The sequence below is a fragment of the Sciurus vulgaris genome, assembly GCF_902686455.1.
Source record: "Sciurus vulgaris genome assembly, chromosome: 1".
NCBI lineage: Eukaryota > Metazoa > Chordata > Mammalia > Rodentia > Sciuridae > Sciurus > Sciurus vulgaris.
Window position 1 is genome coordinate 125042374 of NC_136461.1, and position 25488 is coordinate 125067861.

Sequence of the window (25488 nt, forward strand, 5' to 3'; positions counted from 1 at the left end):
AGTGTCCAGAAGCCACCCTCTGCCTGTCCCTCCCAGTACTTCTCCCACCCCCTACACCATCCTAACAATCTTTGCAATCCTGGTATTTTTTTCTACTTATTTCTATATAGTTTTACTACTTTGTATATGTCCTTAAACATATGCTTAAGTTTGCCTGGATTTGAACTTTATAGAGATGGCATCATGGTTTTACTGTCTTCATGTTTTTCTTCTTTCAACCACCAGTAATACTTCTGGCTGGCTGCACACAAGAGAACCCCAGATATTGGGTCTTGCCACTCCTTGGATGTGTCTGTTAAATGTATAAACTTTGTGAAATTCATCCATTTATTGTAGGTAGCTTTAGCTCATTTTCCTTCCATTTTCTGCACTGACCACAGTCTGTTTTTCTATGCAATTGTTTTAGGCACTTCTGGCCATAACTGGCAATACATGAGCCCACATTGTGTTTCCCCTAGGGTACAAGTGTGCATACAGTGGGTAGGGTTCTTAAAATAATGCTAAACTCTCCTCTCAAAATGGGAATCAAGTTGCTATGCCTGTTGGCATTGCAGAGTGTTCCCACTGCTCTACTTTCCTTTCATTTTTTGGTATGTTTAGATGTTTTGGTGTTTTTTTTTTTTTTTTTTTTTTTTTTCTTTATATTTTTCCAGACTTCATTTTTTGTTTTGTGTTTCCAGCCTGATAGGTTCTGGTTGAATCTCAGTGTGGTATAAATTATAGCTCTTTATCACTACACAGGCCAAGAACATTTTGCTCTATATTGGCCGTCTATATTTCCTCTTTGATAAAGTGCTGTACAAGTCTTTTTCTCATTTTTTCTTTTGGGGTAATAAGCTTTTCATATTCAGAATATGAATCCCTCAATTCTTGTATATGGCTTATATGTTATAAGGGGCTTTTCTTTTTGTCCTTTCTACTGGCAGAAGTACTGATTTATCAAATTCATCAATCTTTTCCTTTAAGGTTAGTACTTTTTTTTTTTTTTTTTTTTTTTTTTTTTTGTGGTGCTGGGGATTGAACCCAGGGCCTTGTGCTTGCCTTGCAAGCACTATACCAACTGAGCTATATCCCCAGCCGTAGTACTTTCTTTTTATATTTGCTTAAGAAATCTTTGCATACCCTGAGGTCATGAATAGTGTTTTTCTTTGGGATAGCATTCCCAAAGTGGGACTGCTTGACCAGGGTTATATCGAAATAACTGGACATGTTTTCATGACCCACGGGCAGGGCCTCATAAAGTTCCATGAATGTTTTTGAAATGACTGGCTGAACATAAAGAAGAATGAAATTATGTCATTTACAGGAAAATGGATGAAACTAGAGAACATTCTGTTAAGTGAAAAAAGCCAGACTCAGAAAATCAAGGGTTGTATGTTTTCTCTCACATGGAGAAGCTAGAGGAAAATGGAAAGGGAAAAAAATTTTAAAAGGATTTCATGAAAATAGAAGGGTGACCAGTTGAGTACAGGAAGGGGCCAGAGGATGGAAGGTAAGGAAGGAAATTAAGGTATGGGAAACTAAATTGACCAAATTATTTTATATTCATGTACAACTATATCATGATGAATTCCACTATATTTTTATTTTTTTTAAAAGAAGAAAGAAATGACTGCTGACCCTTACCTGTCCTTATGTTCAGCCACGCCATTTCCAGCATGACAGGAAGCTATATCTTTTTCCCCTACACCCAGAAATCTGCTTACAGATCAGATGAGTTCACTCTAGCACCAGGGAAACATTGAAATGCAAAGGAAGTCAAGTGGGTGTTTATAATAACATGACATAAATATACTGTATGTTTTATGTATAATTCTTAAAATAACCCCTCAAACAGGTATTATTTTATCCTTTTCACAGATGAGGACCTTAAAGCTTATCAAGAATAAATATTTTGGGCTAGGGGTGTAACTCAGTTGGTAGAATGCTTGCCTTGCATACATAAAGCCCTGAGTTCAATCCCCAGCACCACAATAATAATAATAATAATAATAATAATAAATATTTCACCCTATAATATACAACTGGAAAGTGAGATGTTTGCTAAAATCTACCAAAGTGAATTCTGTTTTCATTATGGCTGCCTGAAGCATAGTCCAGCTTGATTACATGGAGTACATTGGGGTTGCAGAGGAATGAGGGGTCAGGGAGTGCAGGCAAAATGCCTGACTGTTAGATAAGCCATTACCCCTTCCCTCCTGTTACTCTCTATGATGAGGGAGGTATGAGAGCTCTGATAAGACATGCTCAGAAACACCAATTTCAGGGTGGGAACTCACATAGTGGGTAGCAAAGGTCCTAGCCTGTGTCTTCCAATCTCCCTGAGGCCATACAAAGAACTATGCAGATTGGTTGTTAAATAGATTGGGTCTGGAGTGTAGCTCAGTGGTATAGAGCATGGGTTCAGCATGTTTGAGACCATGGGTTCAAACCCCAGCCCAAAAAACAAGAAAAGAAAAGAAAAGAAATCAGTTGGCGCCCCGTCACTTGGTAAAGGGTGTTTCATTATTTTCCTGTTCATTATTTGACATACCCGTGTAAATTAATAGGACTTGCAGTTTCAGTCTTTGAAAGAATATAAGATAGGAGGGCTAATTGATATGTGAATTCATGATAATATATTACTTATAAGGAGGCAATATTTTTTCCAAGAATCAGAATACATTTATAGTAATGTTTAATTAAAAAAAAAAACAAAACACGTCTTTTCAGAGATAGGAGCTGACAGATTTTATGTGGAAGTTTGGATAAGGCAAGAATTGATACTCAAAAGAACATTTTTTCACATAACAAGCAGATGTCCTGTAAAATGTGAGGCATTTCAGAGTTACAAATTTTTCTTACATAACTGTATCAACATAAGCACTTGATTGAAAGGAACAGTGCAAAAGGGAAAATTTCAGATGTGTGGTTTAATTTCCTCCCTCCCACTGCCCCTTGCCATTTCTCCAACTAATTTCAATTTGAAAAGTATCTTCCTGAAACTCAGTGAACTAGCTTTGGGATATGTATAGTGATTCCCCACGTCTATATGATATTATAAGATATTGTGGAGTGAAAACACTGATCTGATGCCCTTATTAGCTGTTCCTTCTTGAAGATGCCCAGGTGAGGGACCAGCCAATGGTGTGTTCTCAGTAAATATATTTGTTAACTATCACTATCACCCATCATCATTTTTTTTTTTGGGTGTGCAAATTGTTTTTATTTTGTTTTTTTATTCTTCACTGTACTAGTGATTGAACTGAGGAGTGCTCTATTACCAAGCTCACCCCCATCTCTTTCTTTATTTTTTTGAGACAGGGTTTCACTCAGTTGCTCAGACTAAGCTCAAACTTGTAATCCTCCTGCCTCACCTTCCCCCGTTGCTGAGATTACAGGCATATGCCACTATGCCAGGCATCCCAGCATTATTATTAAAATACTAGTTTATATTGTGCATCTCAACCTTTTGTAATTCATATACCATATATATAGAAGGTTTGTTTTGCTTTACTTTTTTTTTAATTGGAGCATACAAATTATACAGAATAAAAGATTCACTGTGGCAAGTAGGAGGTTTAAATAAATTCACATCCATTATAGCAATCTATTCTGAAAGCTGGTCACATCTTTATATAGATGTTCATGGAAACTCAATGTGATATGATGTTTTATTATCCATATTCTAAACCATGTTGTCCTTAGCACCTACAAGCACTGGTGAGAACACAAGTACTATCTCTGTCCTTTGAGGAACCCTGGTACAAGGCCATCCTGTCCAGGACCAAAGACTGGATCCTGTGTGGAGCTGGTGCCAGCAGCAACACACATGGCTCACCAGGATGTAGGGGCATCCTTGTAGAGGGGTCCCTTGTGGTCATGCACTGAGGGGTCACATGGAATCAGTATCCCACAACATGCCTGTTTGACTGAGAAAAAAGTGCAGTCATTCCAAACAAAAGGCCTTGGTAATCATCTTGATGTTCTCAGACCTCTCTCATACTCTCAGGTCTCATACTGCCTATGATCCTGTGTCAGCTTTCCAGTGAAGATAGCAGCATTATTCTTTTATTGCAGAAGCCCCACCCTTCATGTCATGGAAGATTTGAGATTAGTTCAGGCAGGGGCTGTTGGAAAGAGAAAAAAGATATGTTTGTAGTAAAGTCATTAAGCAGAGCTAAAGAAGTAACCATGGGAAGTATTTCAATTCAAGGTTGGAAGTCTCCTTGCTAAAAATCTGTCTGAAGTTAATTTTTTTTTTTCTTTGTGACACTACAAGGTAATAAACTCAGGGCCTTCCAAATGCTCAGATAGCACTCTACCACTAGCTGCATCCCCAGCCCAATGATACTTCTTAAACAATACCTTAATCATTTAAATATCATTTAAATACCACAAAATTTACCATCTTAAAGTGTACAAAACATTGATTTTTATCATATTCGCAAAGTTAGGCAATCATCACCACTACCTAACTCCAGAACACTTTAATCATTACCAAAAGAAACTTTATACCCATTAGCAGTAACTTCCCATTCTCCCAGGCCCTGGCAACCACTTCCCTACTGTCCCTCTGTATGGATTTGCCTATTCTGGACATTTCATATAATTGGAACCATACATAACCAAACCTTATATGTCTGGTGTCTTTCACATTAGCAGAATATTTTCAACTTTCACTCTTGATATAATATGTATTAGCTTTTTATGGATGCATAATATTTCATTGTATTGATTTATTGGATTTATTTATCCATTTATTCTTTGATTGGCATTTGGGTTATACCTTTTATGAATAATCCCCCTATTAACATCCACATACAAGTCTCTGTGTAGGCATTAGTTCTCAGTGCTCCTGGGCAGAGTTGGGATTACTAGGTCACAGATTGTTCCCAAAGCTGACCCCATTTCATTGTCCCAGCAGCTAAGGAACATAGGTTAATCTTTGCTAATCTAATCTCATTAGGGCCTCAAGGCTTCCACGGCTCCTACCAACTTGTTAATGATCTCCTTAGCTATTTGATCATGTCTCAGTATCTCAGGCAAAAGTTTGTGTAGTTCATTCAAGCTTCTCTTTGGTTTGTTTAAATATAACAAAAAAGGAGATATGCTACCTTCTGGAAGGCATTCTTTCTTCTTAATTATATCTAAACTGTATCTGCAGCTATCCTAATGTTTATTAATAGATTAATTAAATGAACAAGTGAGATTAGGTGAAATAAAATATATTAGAAGCTATGAGTTTCTTAAAGGAGAAATCAGGACTTATGAAAAGTTATCAAACAGAAGCACTGAGGGATGCTTGAAATGGCAATGTACGACAGCACATTGAAGTACCATGTGTCTTCACTGTGTAGTAGTGAAAGGTGGGGCTTGGAGATGACTGCTATCCCTCCAGCACAGCCACCAGTCCTGGTGTCTTCACTCCTGCATGCCAGTGGGATGCAAAAAGGTTCTTGGGAGGACATGAAAAAACAAGCACTAGTCAAGTAAGAGGATTTCATATAGCAGCTGGTCCTAGGAAGAGAGGATGAGGTAAGGCTTAGCTACTACATACTAATGTCAGAGAAGTCCTCTCTGCCTCTTCTCACCTGTATCCTCACACAAAAGCTAACAATGGTTCTTATAGGCCTAGTCTCCTCAAGACTGCTTGGCCTTTGCTGCTGTATTTGGCACTGATGCGGCATTTGCAGTGGAATCCTAGGCAGTGCCAAGAGCCAACTTTGAGCCAGGTGAGCAGACTGCCTGACCCTAACCTGGATGTGACCTTGCAGCCTAGATACAAGGTGTTGAAGAACTCCCTACCCATCCACAAGATTCCTTAGAATTCCATAGTACTTTCTCAACAAAGCAAGTTGACCATCTCCTAAAATTACTTTTTTCTTGTTGGGTATTGAGCCATAGAAAAGAGTGGAGTTATAGGAAGTATTACATTATTTATAAATAACCCACATGCATTGACCTAATTTTTCTAAGAATGGGAAGTTATTTATGCAACTAAAAATAGGATTCAAGTCTAAGTTTATTGGGTACCATTAATAGCAATTCAGCTATAAGGAGGAAATTATTTCTTAGATGACATTGAGATTACATATTAATACAGTCTAGGGCTGGGTGGCAGTTGGGCACAGAGCTATTGCTGTGTGAGAGAAGATGCATAGCATGTAGCCTCAGAGCAGGAGAGGGAAAAAAATAGAGAGGAACAGAGGAGAGATAATATAAGCAACTAAAGAACACTTCCAACTTTCAACTTTCTCAACTCAGGATGCCTGTATGCTCTTAAAAGTTTATTAGGTCACAAAGAGTTTTTTGGGGGTGTTGTTGTTGTTGTTAGCATTGGACTATATTGATCATTATTTACCGTATTAGAAATTACAAATGAAAAAATTTTCAAATTTGTTAGTTCATCTAAAAGTCTCAAGTGTAAACCCATTTCATGATGATATAAATAACATTGTTAATGAAAAATACAAAAACCATTTGGTTTGAGGACTGGCATTGTTTTTGCCAATCTTTTTAATGTCTGGTTTAATAGAAAATAATGGATTAACTGGGTTCTGAATCCATTGCTATGTAATTATTGCATCAGGGGTCTCTAGAAGACTCTACATACATGAGAGAATGAAAATAAGAGAGGAAAAAGAAGATCTTAGTAGAAAATAGTTCAGGCCTTACAGGCCACCTGAAAGCCTCCTATTACCTCCAGGGGCCTTCAGACCCCACTTGGAGAAGCACTGGTTTGAAGTAATCTACACTCCTTGTAGACTATTCAGATGTTCTACCATACTACTTGGTACAGAGAAATTAGCAACTACGTGACATTTTTAAGAAAACAAAACATCTGAACTCTCAGAGGATAAATTATGTCAGTGGACCAGGCAGTTTCCTTGCTTATCTTCCTACTTTTTGTTGTTGATGTCACCATTGTGGTTTAAATTTCCTCGGGCAAATTCCACTCTATCCACACCCAAAAGAAAGTACTTAGAAGATTTGGGAGTAGTTAGATGAAGCAGTATCAGATGGAAAAATGATCCCTAAAATAACTAAGACAACAGGCAAGCCAGCAGATGATATCAGCTAATGGTCTAGTATGCCAAGGGGGACACATTCCATATTTACTTTTTTTCCAGTGGGCTGGAATTTGTGGAAATCATGGCTGCCCTTACTTTGAGTTGTTGGTTTTCCAAATGACATTTGTCATCTACCAGTCAAGATAAGTAATACCAGATACTGTGAAATCCATGGTAGTTAATAATTTGCTGCTCTGAAGAAAAAAAAAACTATAAAATTTGTGTTAAATTCTGTAAATTTAGCATTGTTTCAAGTAGCAGTGAAGCAGGAACCCCATTTACTCATTTATTTGAATATGTTTCTAAAATTCCTTTCATTCTTGTACTTGGTCACACTCATTCTTGTGGTCTCCTCTTCAGTCACCAGCAGAATTCTACTCTTCTTTCCAGGATTAGCCCCATCCCCCTCTGCCTGTCCCAGTGAGGAACACACTGGTGATATAGCACCTGGAGAGCTGCTTTTCTAAGCTGGAAATTCAGGCAATGGGTGTACTCAGTTGAGATTCTCTGCTCACTCGTGGTTTCCTTCAGTTCCATGCACCTTTCTTGGCACAAGGGAAACCTTGGCTCTCATTAATTCCAGAAGAAACGTGTTGTGTTGACATCATTTCAGACTCCTGACCTAAGTTTGTGAAACTTTTTCCATAAATGACCTTTAGTTGGTCCTCTCCGTGTGGCTCCTTTCTGTATTTTCTGCTTTAGATTTTGAGAATTTCCAGAATGTCTTGCAAACAAGAAAATGGACTTTTTCATTCTAAGAAAGAAGTTAACTTTACTACATATAAATGTATCCTATTTGCTTATTCCTAACCCTTTATAATCTTGGGAGTATTTTTTTTTTCTTGCAAATCTGGCAATTAATAAAAAAATCAAAATACTTTAGTTTCTAATTTTTATTACAAATGAATTGGAAATGTTCCGATTCCCTTTTGGTTCTGTTTTAATAAATATTTAAAAGCCTCTGCAGCATTAAAAGCCTTTGATCAGCCCAGCTTATAAATAAGCCTGCAGAGGTATTTATTACAGATGCTTCACTATTTGTAGCACTACATGGTACTACACTCTCAGAGAAAAACCATATATGTCCTTGCCGCTCCTCTCCTTCAACTGGTGCAAGCTTCACCATTCTTCACCAAGACTGGAGATTTTGAAACCATATTTCCTCCTCAAGCAGCGACACTGGGCAGTGAGTGGTGGCAATAGCATTATAAATTGGAGAATCCTACAAAAGAGGAAAATAAGACCAAGAAAGATCTCAAGACTTTAACATTACAGATGGAAGGTGTTCTCTCTACACCCTATTCTGCCCTCCTGCACTCCTCAGAGTAAATATCTAGTTGGTGAGGGTGGGAACGTACCCCCTAAACTTTGAAGGACGTGACTCCATAGGATTTCCTTCTGAGTGACCCTCATATCTATTATAGTCCTACATCTCATTGAAACTATGGTGACTTAAATTCAAATTGTGTGATAGGTACTTCCCCCTCATACTATATCTCTTCTAAGGAGTCTCTTCAAAGGCTTTTTGGTAATAAGAATGTGTTCTTAGAAGGGCCTTTTACACCATAATAACATGAGGTAGAAGTAGACTACATATAGAGACTGTGGACAACTTGTACAGTCTTAAGAAAGATCTCTTATCCCACATCCTGCAGATGCTGCTGGCCACAGGAGTATATACCTGATGACAGTAGTACTTTGCACCCCTGAGTACCTATACGCAGTTTGTTCTGTTTTACCCGGACTGGTTACTGGTTATTATTTACTTTTCCTTGGAAAAGTAATTTTTGAGTTTATTCATCTTTCCCATTAGGAAAGTTTATCTCTAAGTAATCTCTCCAAACAGCCCAGTATTTAATGAGTGGACCTGTTGGCTAACAAATTATGGCAGCAATAAGCTATCCTATTTCTTAGGGAAATTAAGATATCTTTTTTCATTATTCATTCACAAAATGATATAAAAAACCGAACTATTTGAAATTTCAGTTAGTCTTAGCAAATAGACTATAAAGTCTGAATCTCTCAGTAGTGTTTGACCACCTTTTTCGTTCACCAAAACAGTTCACTTGCTAAAACCAGTCTTTAATTTCAAGCAAACACATGTGGAATGATGAGTGGTAAATCAGTTCTTTGTTTTTCTCTGGAAGCCCAAATAAGTTTATAGTTTCTGTCGGTAGTGACTTAGCCTCTCCTTAAGTATAGTTTCATCATTGGGGTGTGTGTGTGTGTGTGTGTGTGTGTGTGTGTGTGTGTGTGTAAGAGGAAAAAAAAAATGAAAGAAATCATTTTGGAGGAATTTGAGGGGAGATTACAATTTGAAACTGACCTTTAAATGTCATCCTTGTTTTCTTCATCCTGCTTTTTCAATATCCTATTTTCATCATCACTTCCATTGTATCCTCTATATGCTCTCTATTATGTTCACTGGCCTTGATGACCTCTTAGAGCTTGTTTCCTTTATTAGACCTGCCTTACAGTGAAAGTCAAATGTTAAGTTCTGACAGTTCTTTTAAAGCAAATTGGCCAGACAGCACAATAAGGAAAGAAAAGACATATAGACCAAAAGACACATCTTTTTGCAGATGATATTATGATCTATGTAAAAAGTCTCAAGGAATCTTTAAAAAGAAAGTAAGAAAGAGGCACCAAGATGAAGCTGAATATTTCCTTCCCAGCCATGGGCTGCCAGAAACTCACCGAAGTGGACAATGAATGCAAACTTTGTACTTTTTATGAGACACGTTCAGCCATGGAAATTGCTACTGACACTCTGGGTGAAGAATGGAAGGATCATGTGGTCCAAATCAGTGGCAAGAATGACAAAGGTTTCCCATGAAGCAGGGTGCCTTGACCCATGACCATGTTCGCTTCCTACTGAGTAAGGGGCATTCCTGTTCTAGACCAAGGCAAACTAGAGAGAGAAAACACAAATCTGTTCAAGGTTTCATTGTGGATGTCATTCTGAGCATTCTCAGCTTGGTTATTGTAAAACAAGAAGAGAAGGATACTCCTGGACTTAACAGATACTACTGTGCTTCATCAACTGGGACCCAAAAGAGCTAGTAGAATCTGCAAACTTTTCACTCTAAGGAAGATGATATCCGTCAATATACTGAAAACAAGGAAGTTAAAAAACCCAGTACCAAAGCACTGAAAATTCAGCATCTCATTACTCCACATGTCTCGCAGCACAAGTGCCAGCATATTGCTCTGAAGAAACAGTATACTAAGAAGAATAAGGAAGAAACTGCAAAATATGCCAAACTTTTGGCCAAGAGACTGCAAGAGGCCAAAGAAAAATGCCAGGAACAGATCGCTAAGAGACTCAGATTGTATTTTTTAAGAGCTTCTAATTCTGAGTCTAGTAAAAAATAATAATTTTTAAGGGTAACAAAGAAATAAGATCAAAGCTTCAAACTCTATTGAATTTTCATTAATGATATAACTAAATGAGAGATGGAAACACATGTCACAGAAAAGGGAAGTGGTGGAAGAAGTCTACATGATATAGATGAAAGTAATGTTCTTTAAATTCAGAGACTGATGTGACACTGCAGTGATACCAAATGGCCAGCAAAGGTTTCTTTTGGTGATGAGTGGCTCAGGAAAGGATACTTAATATAAAACATTACCTTTGCAGAAAGGCATAACTTAGGATAAATAACTACCACTACTTAAAAAAAAGGAAAGACCTGAGCACTGCGGTGCACACCTATAATCCCATCACTTGGACTCGGAGCGACTGCCCCAGGACTGTACGTGGCTACTCGGAGGAGTGGCCGCCCAGCCAGATGATTAGGCACTAAGCACAGTCCCAGGACCCTAGGAGGCTTCTCGGAGGAGGAGCTACACAGAGAGATGCTTAGGAGAGGAACAAAGGTTCCAGGACTGCGGGCAGCTTCTCTAAGGAGGGGCCGCGCTTTGGCGCAGGGTGAGGCTTCCGGGCCCAGAGGTAGGTCGGGGACCCTGGGAACATTGCAGAGCAGGGCAGCACAGCCCAGGCGGAAGTTCTGGATCAAGGGGAACTTCTAAGAGGGGAGCTAAGATGTCTCCACTGGGTGAGTCTTCCCTGCCAGGCGAGGCTTTCCCACAAGGGCAGTAGAACCAGAGACAGGCCAAAACAAGCCTTGCCTCAGCCCACAGTCTAGTTCCCCTTTAGCTGACCATTGGTCAACAAGTGGAGGCACCTCTGCCCACCAGCAGGAAATATACCCCCCCTAGAGAGGCAGCTTCCTATTGGAGCACTGCATTATCAAGTTCCTCCAAGACTTCAGGCTACTGAAGGCTAGGAGATGAGTTATTGGAAATCTACAGGGACACTATAAGTCAATAAAGGAAATCTGCAATATCAGCATTCCACCAATACCTGACCAACATGAGAAAACAAGGGAAAAAAATGTCCCAAACAAACCTAGATGCTACATGAATAAAATCCAATGACAGCATGGCAGAAGAAATGTCAGAAAGTACATAATTAAAATGGTCAGGGAAGCAAATGATGAGATAAAAGAGCAAATGCAGGCATTGAAGGATTGCACCAATCAACAGTTAAAAGAGCAAATACAGGAAGCAAAAGATCATGTCTATAAAGAGAGATATTGAAAAAAACAAACAAATTCTTGAAATGAACCAAATTAAATAAACCAAATTAAAAACTCCATAGAAAGCATAACCAATAGGATAGAACACCTGGAAGACAGAAACTCAGACACTGAAGACAAAATATTTAATCTTGAAAACAAAGTTGACCAGAGAAGATGGTAAGAAATCATGAACAGAATCTTCAAGAATTATGGGATATCATGAAAGGCCAAATTTAAGAATTATTGGGAGTGAGGAAGGCTTAGAAAAACAAACCAAAGGAATGAATAATCTATTCAATGAAATAATAGCAGAAAATTTCCCAAATCTGAAGAATGAAATGGAAAAATCAAGTACAAGAGGCTTATAGAACTCCAAATACACAAAATTACAACAGATTCACACCAAGGCACATTATAATGAAAATACCTAACATACAAAATAAAGACAGAATTCTAAAGGCTGCGAGACAAAAGAATCAAATTACATTTAGGAGAAAACCAGTACATATCAGTAGATTTTTCAATCCAGACCGTAAAAGCTAGAAGGGCCTGGAACAACATTTACCAAGCCCTGAAAGAAAACGGATGCCAACCAAGAATCTTATACCCAGCAAAACTTACCTTCATATTTGAAGACAAAATAAAAGCCTTCCATGATAAACAAAAGCTAAAAGAGTTTACAAAAACAAAGCTGGCATTACAGAACTTCTCAGCAAAATATTCCATGAGGAAGAGATGAAAAACAATGATGTAAATCAGCAAAGGGAGGAACTAGCCTAAAGGAATAGTCAAATAAAGGAGAAACCAAGTTTTGTCAAAGAACAAAAGTGAGCCAAATAACTGGGAATACAAATCATATCTCAATAATAACCCTGAATTTAATGGCCTGAACTCATCAATCAAAAGACATAGACTGGCAGATTGGATTAAAAAGAAAGATCCAACAATATGCTGCCTGTAAGAGACTCATCTCAGGGGTGGGGGGAAGGGAAAAAATAACAGAATGAATCAAACAACATTGCTCTATGTAAATTTATGATTACACAAATGGTATGCCTTTACGCCATGTACAAACAGAGAAACAACATGTATCCCATTTGTTTACAATTTAAAAAAAAAAAAAAAAGAAGAAAAAAAAAAAAAAGAAATAACAAAAGATTAGGGAGACCTTAAGAATGTTGGATTTTCTTGTACCTTTTGAGGAAGGCCAGCTGGAACCCTCTGAAATGATTCCTATTCAGCCTGGAACCATAAACAGTACCAGTGGTGAGGCGGGAAACTATTTTTGTAAATTGCATGAGGTTGCAGCAATGTCACTTAATCAGCCAGTTCTTATTGGATGATGGAAAGTGAGAACAGGGTGAAGGCTAAGTATCCTACTATGGCATAATCAGGCTGGGTTGGGCTTAAGATTCTGAAGAGAAAATATGACTGGTGATTATTTCTCACATATGTCCACGTGGCACTCTAAGTGTACATATTTATTTCTGTGATAAAAATATGTATTATTTATTAATCATTTTAGGTGTATAATTCAATGACATTAAATATGTTCACATTGCTGTGTAAAAAAAAAAAAAAGAGACTCATCTCATAGAAAGAGATACCCACAGGCTAAAGGTGAAAAGATGGGAAAAAACATGCACATGGACTCAGCAAAAAAGCCACAGTATCAATCCTCATATCAGATAATGTAGACTTGAAGCCAAACTTAGTCAGAAGGGATAAAGAAGGACATTTTATACTGCTTAAGGGAAGCATAAATCAGTAAGACATAACAATCATAAATATCTATGCCCCAATCATTGGCCCATCCATGTACGTCAAACAAATCCTTCTTAATTCCAGAAATCAAATAGACCACACACAATAATACTAGGTGATTTTAACATGCCTCTCTCACCACTGGACAGATCTTCCAAACAAAAATTGAACAAAGAAACCATAGATCTCAATAACACAATCAATAATTTAGACTTAACAGGCATTTATAGAATATACCATCCAACAAAGAGCGAATACACTTTCTTCTCAGCAGCACATGGATCCTTCTCTAAAATAGACCTATTCTATATGCCACAAAGCTAATATTAGCAAATACAAGAAGATAGAGATACTACCTTTTATTCTATCAGATCATAATGGATTGAAATTAGAAATAAATGAAAGAATAAAAAACAGAAAATATGCCAACACCTGGAGATTAAATAATACACTATTGTATGATGAATGGATAACAGAAGACATCAGGAGGGAAATTAAAAAAAAAATTCTTAGAGGTAAATGAGAACAAAGATCAAAATCTCTGGGACACTATTAAAGCAGTACTTAAAATTTATTTTATGGAGCACATTCAATAAAAGAAGAAAAAAACCAACAAATAAACGACCTAACACTACAGCTCAAATCCCTAGAAAAAAGAACAGAGCAACACCAAAAGCAGTAGAAGACAGGAAATAGTTAAAATCAGAGCTCAAATCAATGAAATTGAAACAAAAGAAACAATAGAAAAAATTGACAAAATAAATAGTTGATTCTTTGAAAAAAATAAACAAAATTAATAAACCCTTAGTCACACTAGCAAAGAGAAGGAGAGAGAAAACTCAAATTACTAAAATTCGGAATAAACAAGGAAATATCACGACAGACATGATTGAAATACAAAACATAATTAGAAGCTATTTTGAAAATCTATACTCCAACAAAATAGATAATCTCAAAGATATCAACAGGTTTCTAGAGACATATGAATTACCTAAACTGAATGAGGAAGACATACACAATTTAAATAGACCAATTTATTTCAAGTAATGAAATGGAAGAAGTCATCAAAAGCCTACTAACAAAGAAAAGTCCAGGACCAGATGGGTTCTCAGTCGAGTTCTATAAAACCTTTAAAGAACAGCTCATTCCAGTACTACTCAAAGTATTCCATGAAATAGAAGATGAGGGAACCCTCCCAAACTCATTCTATGAAGCCAATATTAAATTACCCTGATACCTAAACTAGACAGAGAAACATCAAGGAAAGAAAATTTCAGACTAATATCCTTAATGAAACTTGATGCAAAAATTCTCAACAAAATTTTAGCAAATCACATAGAAAAATATATTAAAAAGATAGTGCACCATGATCAAGTGGGTTTTATCCCAGGGATGCAAGGTTGGTTCAACATCTGGAAATCAATAAATGTAATTCACCATATCAACAGACTTAAAGTCAAGAATCTCACGATCATTTCGAAAGATACAGAAAAAGCATTTGATAAAATACAGCATCCCTTCATGCTCAAAACACTAGAAAAAATAGGGATAGTGGGAACATTCCTCAACATTGTAAAGGCCATCTATGCTAAACCCATAACCAATATCATTCTAAATGGTGAAAAACTGAAAGCATTCCCCCTAAAACCTGGAACTTTCACCACTTCTGTTCAACATTGTCCTTGAAACTCTAGCCAGAGCAATTAGACAGACCAAAGAAATTAAAGGGATACAAATAGGAAAAGAAGAACTCAAACTATCCCTATTTGCTGATGACATGATTACATATTTAGAGAAACCAGGGTATTCCACCAGAAAATTTTTAGAACTCATAGTGAATTCAGTGAAGTAGCAGGATATAAGATCAATGCTCATAAATCTAATGCATTTTTATGCATAAGTGGTGAATCTTCAGAAAGAGAAGTTAGGAAAATTACCCCATTCACAATAGCCCCGAGAAAAATAATATACTTGGGAACCAATCTAACAAAAGAGGTGAAAGACCTCTACAATGAGAACTACAGAACACTAAAGAAAGAAATTAAAGAAAACCTTAGATGGAAAGATCTCCCATGTTCTTGAATAGGCAGAATTAATATTGTCAAAATGTCTGTACTACCAAAAGTGCTGTAAGATTCAATGCACTTCCAATTAAAATCCCAATGATGTACCTCACAGAAATAGAGCAAAAAATCATGAAATTCCTCTGGAAGAATAAGATACCCAGAAGAGATAAAGCAATCCTTAGCAGGAAGAGCGAAGCAGGGGGTATCGCAATACCAGAACTTCAACTCTGCTACAAAGCAATAGTAACAAAAACAGCATGGTATTGGCACCAAAATAGACAGGTAGATCAATGGTACAGAATAGAGGAGACAGACACAAACTCAAATAAATACAATTTTCTCATACTAGACAAAGGGACCAAAAATATGCAATGGAGAAAAGATAGCCTCTTCAACAAATGTTGTTGGGAAAACTGGAAATCCATATGCAACAGAATGAAACTAAACCCCCATCTCTCACCCTGCACAAAAATCAACTCAAAATGGATTAAGGACCTTGGAATCAGACCAGAGACCCTTCATCTTATAGAAGAAAAAGTAGGTCTGAATCTGCAACATGTCGGCGTTAGATCAGACTTCCTCAACAGGACTCCCATAGCACAAGAAAGAATCAACAACTGGGATAGATTCAAACTAAAAAGCTTTATCTCAGCAAAGGAAACTATGAGCAATGTGAAGAGAGAGCCTACAGAGTGGGAGAAAATCTTTGCCACTCATACTTCAGATAGAGCACTAATTTCCAGAATATATAAAAAACTCAAAAATCTCTACATGAAAAATACAAATAACCCAATCAACAAATGGGCTAAGGAAATGAACAGACACTTCACAGAAGATGTACAAGCAATCAACAGATATGTGAAAAAATGTTCAACATCTCTAGTAATAAGAGAAATGCAAATCAAAATTACCCTAAGATTCCATCTCACCCCAATTAGAATGGCAATTATCAAGAATACGAGCAACAACAGGTGTTGGCGAGGATGTGATGGAAAAGGTACACTCATACATTGCTGGTGGGGTTGCAAATTAGTGCAGCCACTCTGGAAAGCAGTGTGGAGATTCCTCAGAAAGCTTGGAATGGAAACACCATTTGACCCAGCTATCCCACTCCTTGGCTTATACCCAAAGGACTTAAAATTAGCATACTACAGAGATACAGCCACATCAATATTTATAGCTGCTCGATTCACAATACCCAGATTGATAAGTGGATGATGACACATAATGGGGGGGGGGGCAGGAAAAAATAACAGAATGAATCACACACCATTACCCTATGTAGATGTATGATTACACAAATGATATGCCTTTACTTCATGTACAAGCAAAAACAACATGTATCCCATTTGTTTACACTAAAAAAAATTTTTAAAAAGTGCCCCTGGGTTCAATTCCCAGTATAAAAAAAAATTAAGTCAAAATGGAACTGAGTATTTTTATATCCAGAATATGTAAAGAATTCTCAAAACTGAACAATAAATACATTCACAGAAACAAGGAATCCGATTAGAAAATAGGCAAAGAACATAGAGGATATACATAATGGCAGATAAGCAAGTAAAAATGGGCCTTTAGGGAAAAGCAAATCAATACCTTGATGAGATGTCTGTACAGTTCTGTTAAGACTATTAAAGTATAAATATGATGACACCAAACTCTAGTGAGGATGCAAAGAAACTGGGTCTTTTGTATATTGCTGATTGGCTATAAAATGGTGAAATGGGAAAATACTTTGGTGGTTTCTTAAAAGAATTAAATGGACAATTACCCAGTAACCCAATAATTATACTTCTGGGTGTTTACCCAAAGAAATAAAGATTTATGTTCAAATAAAAATTTGTGTACAACTGGACATGCTGGCACACACCTATATCCTAGCAATTTGGGAGGCTGAGGCAGGAGAATCGTCAGTTTAGAGCCAACCTCAGCAATTTAGGGAGGCCCTAAGCAACTTAGTGAGACCCTGCCTCAAAATTTAAAAGGAACAAAAAAAGGAAGGTTGGGTATGGAGATGTAACTTAGTGATAAAGGGTCCCTGAGTTTAATTACCAGTTTAAAAAAAAAATGTATACAATTTGTTCATCGAACCAATTTTTAGAGTAGCTAAACATGGAAACATTCCAAATGTCCACCAACTGATGACTATATGAATAAAATGTCCTTTAACCAAATGATGGAATGTTATTCAGCCATTAAAAGCAACAAAGTAACCAGGCATAATGGTTATGTAATGGTTACTGTAATTCCAGTGATGGGGGGCTGAGGCAGGAGGATCACAAGTTCAAAGCCAGCCTGGGAAACTTTGCAGGATCCTATCTTGCAATAAAATAAAACAATTTTAAAAAAATAAAAAGTAGTTAAGTAATAGAGCGCCCTTGGGTTCAATCCCCAGTACCCCCCGCAAAAAAGAACAAAGTATTGTTACTTGCTGCACTAATGTACCTCAAAAACTATGTTAAAGGAAAGAGGCCATCTTTCTCACACACACATGCACACACACACACACACACACACACACAAACAAAGCCACATGTGGTATGATTCCATTTATAAAAAATGTCCAGAATAGGCAAATTTATAAAGACAGAAAGTAAAGTAGTGATTGCCAGGGACTGGAAAGAAAGAGCAAGCTGGGCACGGTGGTACACACCTGTTAATCCCAGCAGCTCAGGAGGCTGAGGCAGGAGGATTAAGGCTTACAAGCCAGCACTAGCAATTTAGCAAAGCACAAAGTAACTCAAGGAAAAACCCTGTTGCTAAAAAAAAAATACAAAAAAGGGCTGGGGATGTGTTTCAGTATGACTGAGTGCCCCCAAGTTCAATCCCTAGCATCAAATAAATAAATAAATAAATAAATAAAAAAGAACAAAAGTAACTGCTTAATGGATACTAATAATGATGGTTGCACAACTCTAAGACCACACTAATAACACAGTTTACTACACACTTTTTAAATGGGTGACTTTTTAAAAATTTTATATTTGTTATATTTTGTTGTACGTGACAGTAGAATGCATTTATACATTTTGATAGATCACACCTAAGTGGAGTGTAATCTCTCATTTTTTGGATTGTACATATTGCAGGATAACATCAGTCATGCAGTCACATATGTACATGAGGTAATAATGTCTGTTTCACTCTACTGTCATTCCTACCCCCATACCCCTTCTCCCTCCCTTCACTTCCCTCTACCTAATATAAAGTAATTCTATTCTTCCCTACCCCCCCCTTATTATGAATTAGTATCTGCATATCAGAGAGAACATTCAGCCTTTGGTTTTTTAAATTTGGCTTATTTCACTTAGCATGATATTCTCTAACTATCCATTTACCAACAAATACCATAATTTTATTCTTCTTTAAAGCTGAGTAATATTCGTGTGTGTGTGTGTGTGTGTGTGTGTGTGTGTAGTTACACAACATTTTCTTTATTCATTTATTTGTTGTAGGGCATCTAAGTTGGTTCCATACTTTAGCTATGGTGAATTCAGCTGCTGTAAACACTGATGTGGTTGTGTCTCTGTAGTATGTTGATTTTAAGCCCTTTGGGTATAAACCTAAGAGTGGGATAACTGGATCAAATGGTGGTTCCACTCCAAGTTTTCTGAGGAATCTCCATACTGCTTTCCATAATGGTTGTACCATTTTGCATTTCCACCAGCAATGTATGATTAAATAGGTGAAATTTTTGATATGTGAATTATCTCAGATTTCACCATTGGATTTGTACTTGTTATATTCCTATATATTCCTGTGATACAATAAAGAACTTGGGATATTCCTATTGCATCATACTTCACACAGAAGGGAGAAGTGCTTTATAAATGAACTATCAGCAGTCTCTAGACAGAAAACCAATCAAAACACTTGGCATTGACTTTTCACAGTAAATTTAATTTTGTAGCACAATAAAATTTACCATTTTAACCATTTGAAGTGTATAATTTGGTAAATAAAATTTTACTGTGTTCAGATAGTTTTTTCTTTCCCTTTAAAATGTATATTGGTTACTATAAATACAATTATGGCTTTAGAAGCTTTCGGTTTTCCCAGTTGGTGCTTAGGGAAGCTTGTGTGGGTTTAGCCTGCTCCTGCCCCTTCTTGTGCCTCTTACTTCCTGAAGCAGCCACTTCCTTCAGCCTGTGCCTTCTGCCCAAGCCTCAAGTGAGGACTTGAATGAGGCTCCCAGTCTGTCCAAAATGCCTGTGCCATCCTCCTCCATGTGTCCTACCTGCATCCAGGTCCTCCTCTTTTTTCTGGCTTATCACATGCAACTCACTTTAAGGAGACAGCCAAGAGGGTGAGGCGAACCTGTGACCAGCTGTAGTGTGAAGTGCAGCTTTTCCCTGCGTAATGATCAGCAATATTGACCTATTCCACCTTTGCCATCTGGAAGGGAATCTGCCCAGGAACTGCTGTCAGAGAGCTGCGACCATTGCGAAGCCTGTAAATGGGAGTAGTTGGGGAGCCAGATTCTCATCCTGTCTGCTTCAGTCTTCAAATGCAGAGATAAGAATGACAGAATTCTATCATATACCTGTAAACTATTTTTGTCACAATTTAAAGTTCCAAATCTTGCAGATTTATCATGCAGTTTACAAATTAAGGTATATCCCAAGAAATTCATTCTGTCATAATGATGTTACATCTTTTTTCTTGCATAGCTAGGGAGTGAACCCAGATCCTTGCATATACTAATCACATACTCCACCATTAAGCTACACCCCCAGCCTCCAATCTAATTTTTTAATCATTTTGTAGTCATATGGACTTCATTTGTATGTCCTTTTTCTCTGTTTAAACATTCATTTTACTAACTTTTTAAATTAAACTTCTATTAACTTTTTAAAAGATAAAGTGGACTGTCACCATCAGACAGCCTGTTTGCTGTCTAAAAATATGTCAAAGGGGACCTGGAGATATAGCTCAGTGATAGAGCACTTGCCTAGCATATGTGAGGCTCTGGGTTCTATCCCCAGCACTGCAAAAATCAAACAAATAAAAAATAAATAAAGGAATGGCTTTTTAAAAGAATGTTTCTTCTATAACAAAATGAAACCTTATGCAGAAATGAATAATAAGGAATGAAATGTAGTGAGGAGAACATACACTTTGTGCCAAAAGTTAACTTCAGCACCAAGTTTGTCCTCAGCAGAGGTACATGAATGAATGTTTGAGCTACCCAAGCTGAAGACTCAAGTTCACAAAGCAACAACAGCCATCTGAACCATCTCTACTTTTAAAAAATAGTAAAGAAACTAATTTTTAAGAGATTTTTATTTAACTTACTCGTTCTTATCTAGGCGTCTGCATTTAAAAAAATAAGGGTCAACTGTCCAAACCTTAAAAAATTAGCCACTTCGCATCTTCTAAATAAGCATCATTGAATTCAAATCGAACTCTTCTAAGACTCTCAAAGAACATCATTTCTTAAAGCAAATTCCAAGAGATATTATTAGTGATTATACCAAAAAGTGTTTTTTTATTATAAGCTAAAGGATCTTTGTTTTTACAGGACATCACAGATGTCTTTTTTTCAGAGTTTCCCAGGACTTATAGCATTTAAAAGTTCCATCAACAATAGATGAGAGCCCACAGTCATGCCTCAAATATACTACACACAGCAACCCTCACTGAGCAGAGTCCTGTTTTTGTGGAGTGAACTTTACAGAGCACTTTCTGAGAAACTACAAAAATTTAGGGAGATTGATGAACAATCTGTCACTATCTTGAAAGTGTTGCTTTGGCGTTTCTTGGGGTTTTTTGTTTGTTTGTTTGTTTTCATTTTGTAGTGGTGGAAATCAAACTTAGGGTCCCATGCATACTTAGGAGTATGCTCTACTATCTACCATTGGACTATATCCCCAGCCCCCTGTTAATTTTTTTTTTCTATTGTGCCCAAAGAAAAGAATATTATTGCATTCATCTGTCATACTTTTTCGTTGTTTTTGTTTTTGTTTTTGTTTTGTTTTGTTGGTATTTTTGTTTGGTGGTGGTGGTATTGGATGTTGAACTCAGGGCCTCACACATGCTAGGCAAGCACTCTAACTACCACTGAACTACATCCCCTGCACTTTTTATTTTATTTTGAAATTTGATCTAAGTTGCCTAAGGAGGATCAGACTTTTGATCCTCCTGCCTCAGCCTCCCTAACAGAAAAGATTATAGGCTTGTGTCACTGCACTCCAGCTAATGATGAATAATTTTGACAATGTTTTCTTGTTTCAGGACACCAGGGCTCTTCAGTTTGATTGACACCATATGGCATCCAGCAATACCCCTGAAATCACCCAGACCTGGCCAGCCCTGTGAAGAGGTAGGCATAGCATGGGGAAGCTCCCCAATCCTCAGGCTGCCCCCTGCCAGCCACCAAGCCAGGTGCCCTCACCATACCTCCATGACCCCACAGTGGCAACAAGATCCCTCTGCACCTAGGCCCTTTGTGGTGACATGTGAATACAAGCTAGGACTGGAATTGGGATTCTCTTATCTCTTTCTGGAGCCTAATCTCTGGCTGCTTTCCATTTCATGCTATACAGTGTGCTTCTCGGGTTAAATTATGATGAATTTTTAAACAGTAGTTCTCACACACTATTATAACAGTCAGGGTCTTAGCTTCATACTAAACCAGGCAATATTTTCCCACCCTTTGTAATCACTAATGAAACCAGCACTCAGTTACCAATTTACAGTAGGAATACAATAGAATCTGTAAATATTCCTGCAACCATGAGGGTAGCTGGGAATGTCCATTTTCCTGCCCTATCAAATTATTTATGATAGTAGCTGAAAGGCAGAAAATGGGTTAAAAAGTTCTTCCTTCTCTCCCTCCTGGGCCTTGTCCAGCGGTCTAGCCAGTGGTTGCTTTGGGTCATAGCTCCCTAAGCTGAAAAAAGGAATCTATCTTTGTGTAGCTGACTTTAGTGAAGTGCTACATTGATGAACCTCTCCTGTCAGTCTAATAGTAGGTGTCAAAAATGTCCATTTAAGTAGGGCACAATGGTTTACACCTGTAATTCCAGCCACTCAGGAGGCTGAGACAGGAGGATCTCAACTTCAAAATCAGCCTCAGCAATTTCGAGGCGCTAAGCAACTCAGTGAGACCCTGTCTCTTAATAACATACAAAATAGGGCTGGGGATGTGACTCAGTTGTCGAGTGCCCCTGAAGTCAGTCGCTGGTACCCACCCTCCCCAAAAAAAGCCCATTTATAGCTTAACAGCAAATGATTTCCAAATGGTATTTTCAGTATACTCTGAAGAATAGCTTTCTAAAATGAAATCTTAAATTGGTAAGAAATTAAGAAATACAGAAGTTCTTATGCTTGGTCCCAAAAGTAAGAATGTAACTCACTTCTTGTACAAACTTACAGAGAGAGTACACATTTATAAACGCATATATATATATATATATATATATATATATATATATATATATGAATGAATAGATTTGAATGATGTCTTTTAACCATACATTCATGTTCTGCCTTTGCCTTCATTTTAAACAGGTAAAAACTCATCTGCCTCCTCCTTCCTTCTGTTACATTCTCTCAGCTCATCCCAATCTTGGACAAATTGATATGATTGAAGGAGACCCCATTTCTAAGCTTTACCAGCCTCCAGTCCTCCTTTGCCTAAGAGATATTCTCCAGGTAACATCTTTGTTTCTAACAAGTTCTTTAGTACTTTTGCCATGGTTATGTGCTTTGGATAATGTTACCCGGTCTTTCTCAATGCTTTTGCAGACTGACAATCTGGGTGCCCGCTGCAGTTTCCATGCCAGAGTGATTTATCAAAGACCACAGGTAACTCTCTCATTCTCCCTAACCCTCTTCCTCTCTCATAAGGTGCTATATATTAAAAGAGTAATCTTTTAGAAATTAATGGAGTGTCAAAATACAAAAGTACATTTAAAAGCCAGGTAAGTATGACCCAGCTGAAGTAGTGTAGTACATTCATTCCAGCACAGATATGAACTACTAGCTATCATACCAAGTACTAGGGTATAAAACAACCCAGATGTAATCCTGCCCCTGAAGCTTTTTAGCCCTATATTATTTGTTCTTTTCTGACATGTAGGCAGGTTGAAAAAAGGAGAGAGAAGTTGAAACCTCAATTATGTGGTAGAATTGGGAATCTCAAGATTGTATTCAGCCACTTCTGGGAACACTTCTGGAACTCCTCTATGGTGGAAGAATCCCCTTTCCTATGGTCCCTTCAAGGCTTTGGGAAGTTCTAGGAAATGGCAGCCTAGAAGAATTTGCTAGGAGTGGACAAGGTAAAAAGTTGCAATCTGAATATATGAACTAAATTCTCCAAGACATCACCCTGGGCCTTGGATTACAAAGGAACACTCCCATAAGTCTACTCATCTGAGGGATACAGAGATGATCCTATCTGTTAAGCTCTTGTCCACTCATGAGTTATATGCTCCAGTGCCTCTGCTGCATTGTGGGAGAGAATAAGAGACACTCTAAGAACTGCCCCTAGGGTGTGCAAAGGAAGCCAACAGGGCCCTGGTGCTAAGGCCACTGCTCCGTAACCAGGCAGGTTGGAATGCCAGGAAATTGCCTATGGAGGAAACTGAAGCCTGGGTAGATAGTCTGAACTGGACTAGCCAGGCACCCAACACCACCCAGGACAGAAGTGGCACAGTGTGGAACTGGCCCCAGGGACTATCTTTTAACAAAACTATACTTGGTCATAAAGGTTTGATACTCACCACCCTGGCTTTTCTTTTTGTTGTGGAAGTATTCCAAAGCAAATGCCAGATCTCATGGCATCCTGCACTCTTTATATGAATCTAGCCAAGAGTGGTGGTGCATGTCTATAATCACAGAATTTTGGGAGTCTGAGATGGATGATCTCAAGTTGAAGTCCAGCCTCAGCAACTTCCCAAGACCCTATATCAAAATTTAAAAATGAAAAGTACTGGGGATGAACTCAGTAGTTAGCACTCCTGGGATCAATTCCCAGTACCACAGAAAAATAAAAATTAAAAAATCCCTAAGAAGCATGCTTGCTTTGTATATGGCCACAATGGCTGCAGCTCAGCTGCCTGGATTGGGACCTTTCCTTTATATAATAAGGTACCTGGAGATGTTTTCTGTGGGATATTTTTTTTTTTTTTTGTGGGGATATGCTGAGGATTGAACTCAGGTGCACTCAACCACTGAGCCACATCCCCAGCCCTATTTTGTATTTTATTTAGAGACAGGGTCTCACTGAGTTGCTTAGCCCCTTGCCATTGCTGAGGCTGGCTTTAAACTTGCAATCCTCCTGTCTCAGCCTCCCAGGTGGCTGGGATTACAGCTGTGCACCAAGGTGCCCAGAGGGATATCTATTTTAAACAATGTTTTTTTATGTCTCTAATCATTTATAGGCAATAGGCAATGGAAGAGCTATATGATGACTGAAAGAATATGCTTCTTAACTTCTAATTGCATTATTGATGAGTTGGATATATTTTAAAAATCACGAAAATTGTGTTATCATAAATGTGATATATCAGTTTATTCCTCTTCTACTTCAGGAGTGGGCAGACTGCTCCTATAATGGGTCAGATCATATTTTAGGCTTCTTGGGTCATATGGTTTCTGTAACAATTAGATCTACCTTGCAGTGCAAAAGCAGCCATATTGTCATTCATAAGTGAATGAGCAGTATTGTGTTCCAAAAACATGTATTTACAATGAAATTTGAATTTCATGTAGTTTTAATGGGTCACAAAGTATTCTCATGATTTGTTTTCAATTTTAAAGGTGTAAAACCCTTCAATAAATGTAAAAACCATACTTTGCTTGCAGGCCCCACATAAGCATGTAGAGGCCAAATTGTCCCAAGAGGCATAGTTTCCTGATCCCAGTTCTACAAATTATACATTGAGCTCCTTGAGAACTGTCCCAGCATCGAGCTCAGCAGGCAGGGGTAAAAGGCGAATGGGGATAACATTTGACCACATGATATGTCCATTTTCTTTCCAAATCTGAAGCAAACTGAAGGCGGATTTTATAGTCCTC

At 37.7% G+C, this 25488-nt stretch overlaps 1 protein-coding gene across 1 annotated transcript in view; it reads left to right on the top strand.

Moving 5' to 3' along the window:
- The window catches only part of SPIDR (scaffold protein involved in DNA repair), a 461819-nt gene that overhangs the window by 404901 nt on the left and 31430 nt on the right, over positions 1–25488 (top strand). The window contains 3 exon segments of the mRNA XM_079136512.1: positions 21700–21787; positions 22978–23121; positions 23215–23274. Of these exon segments, the coding sequence (XP_078992638.1) occupies positions 21700–21787; positions 22978–23121; positions 23215–23274 (292 nt within the window).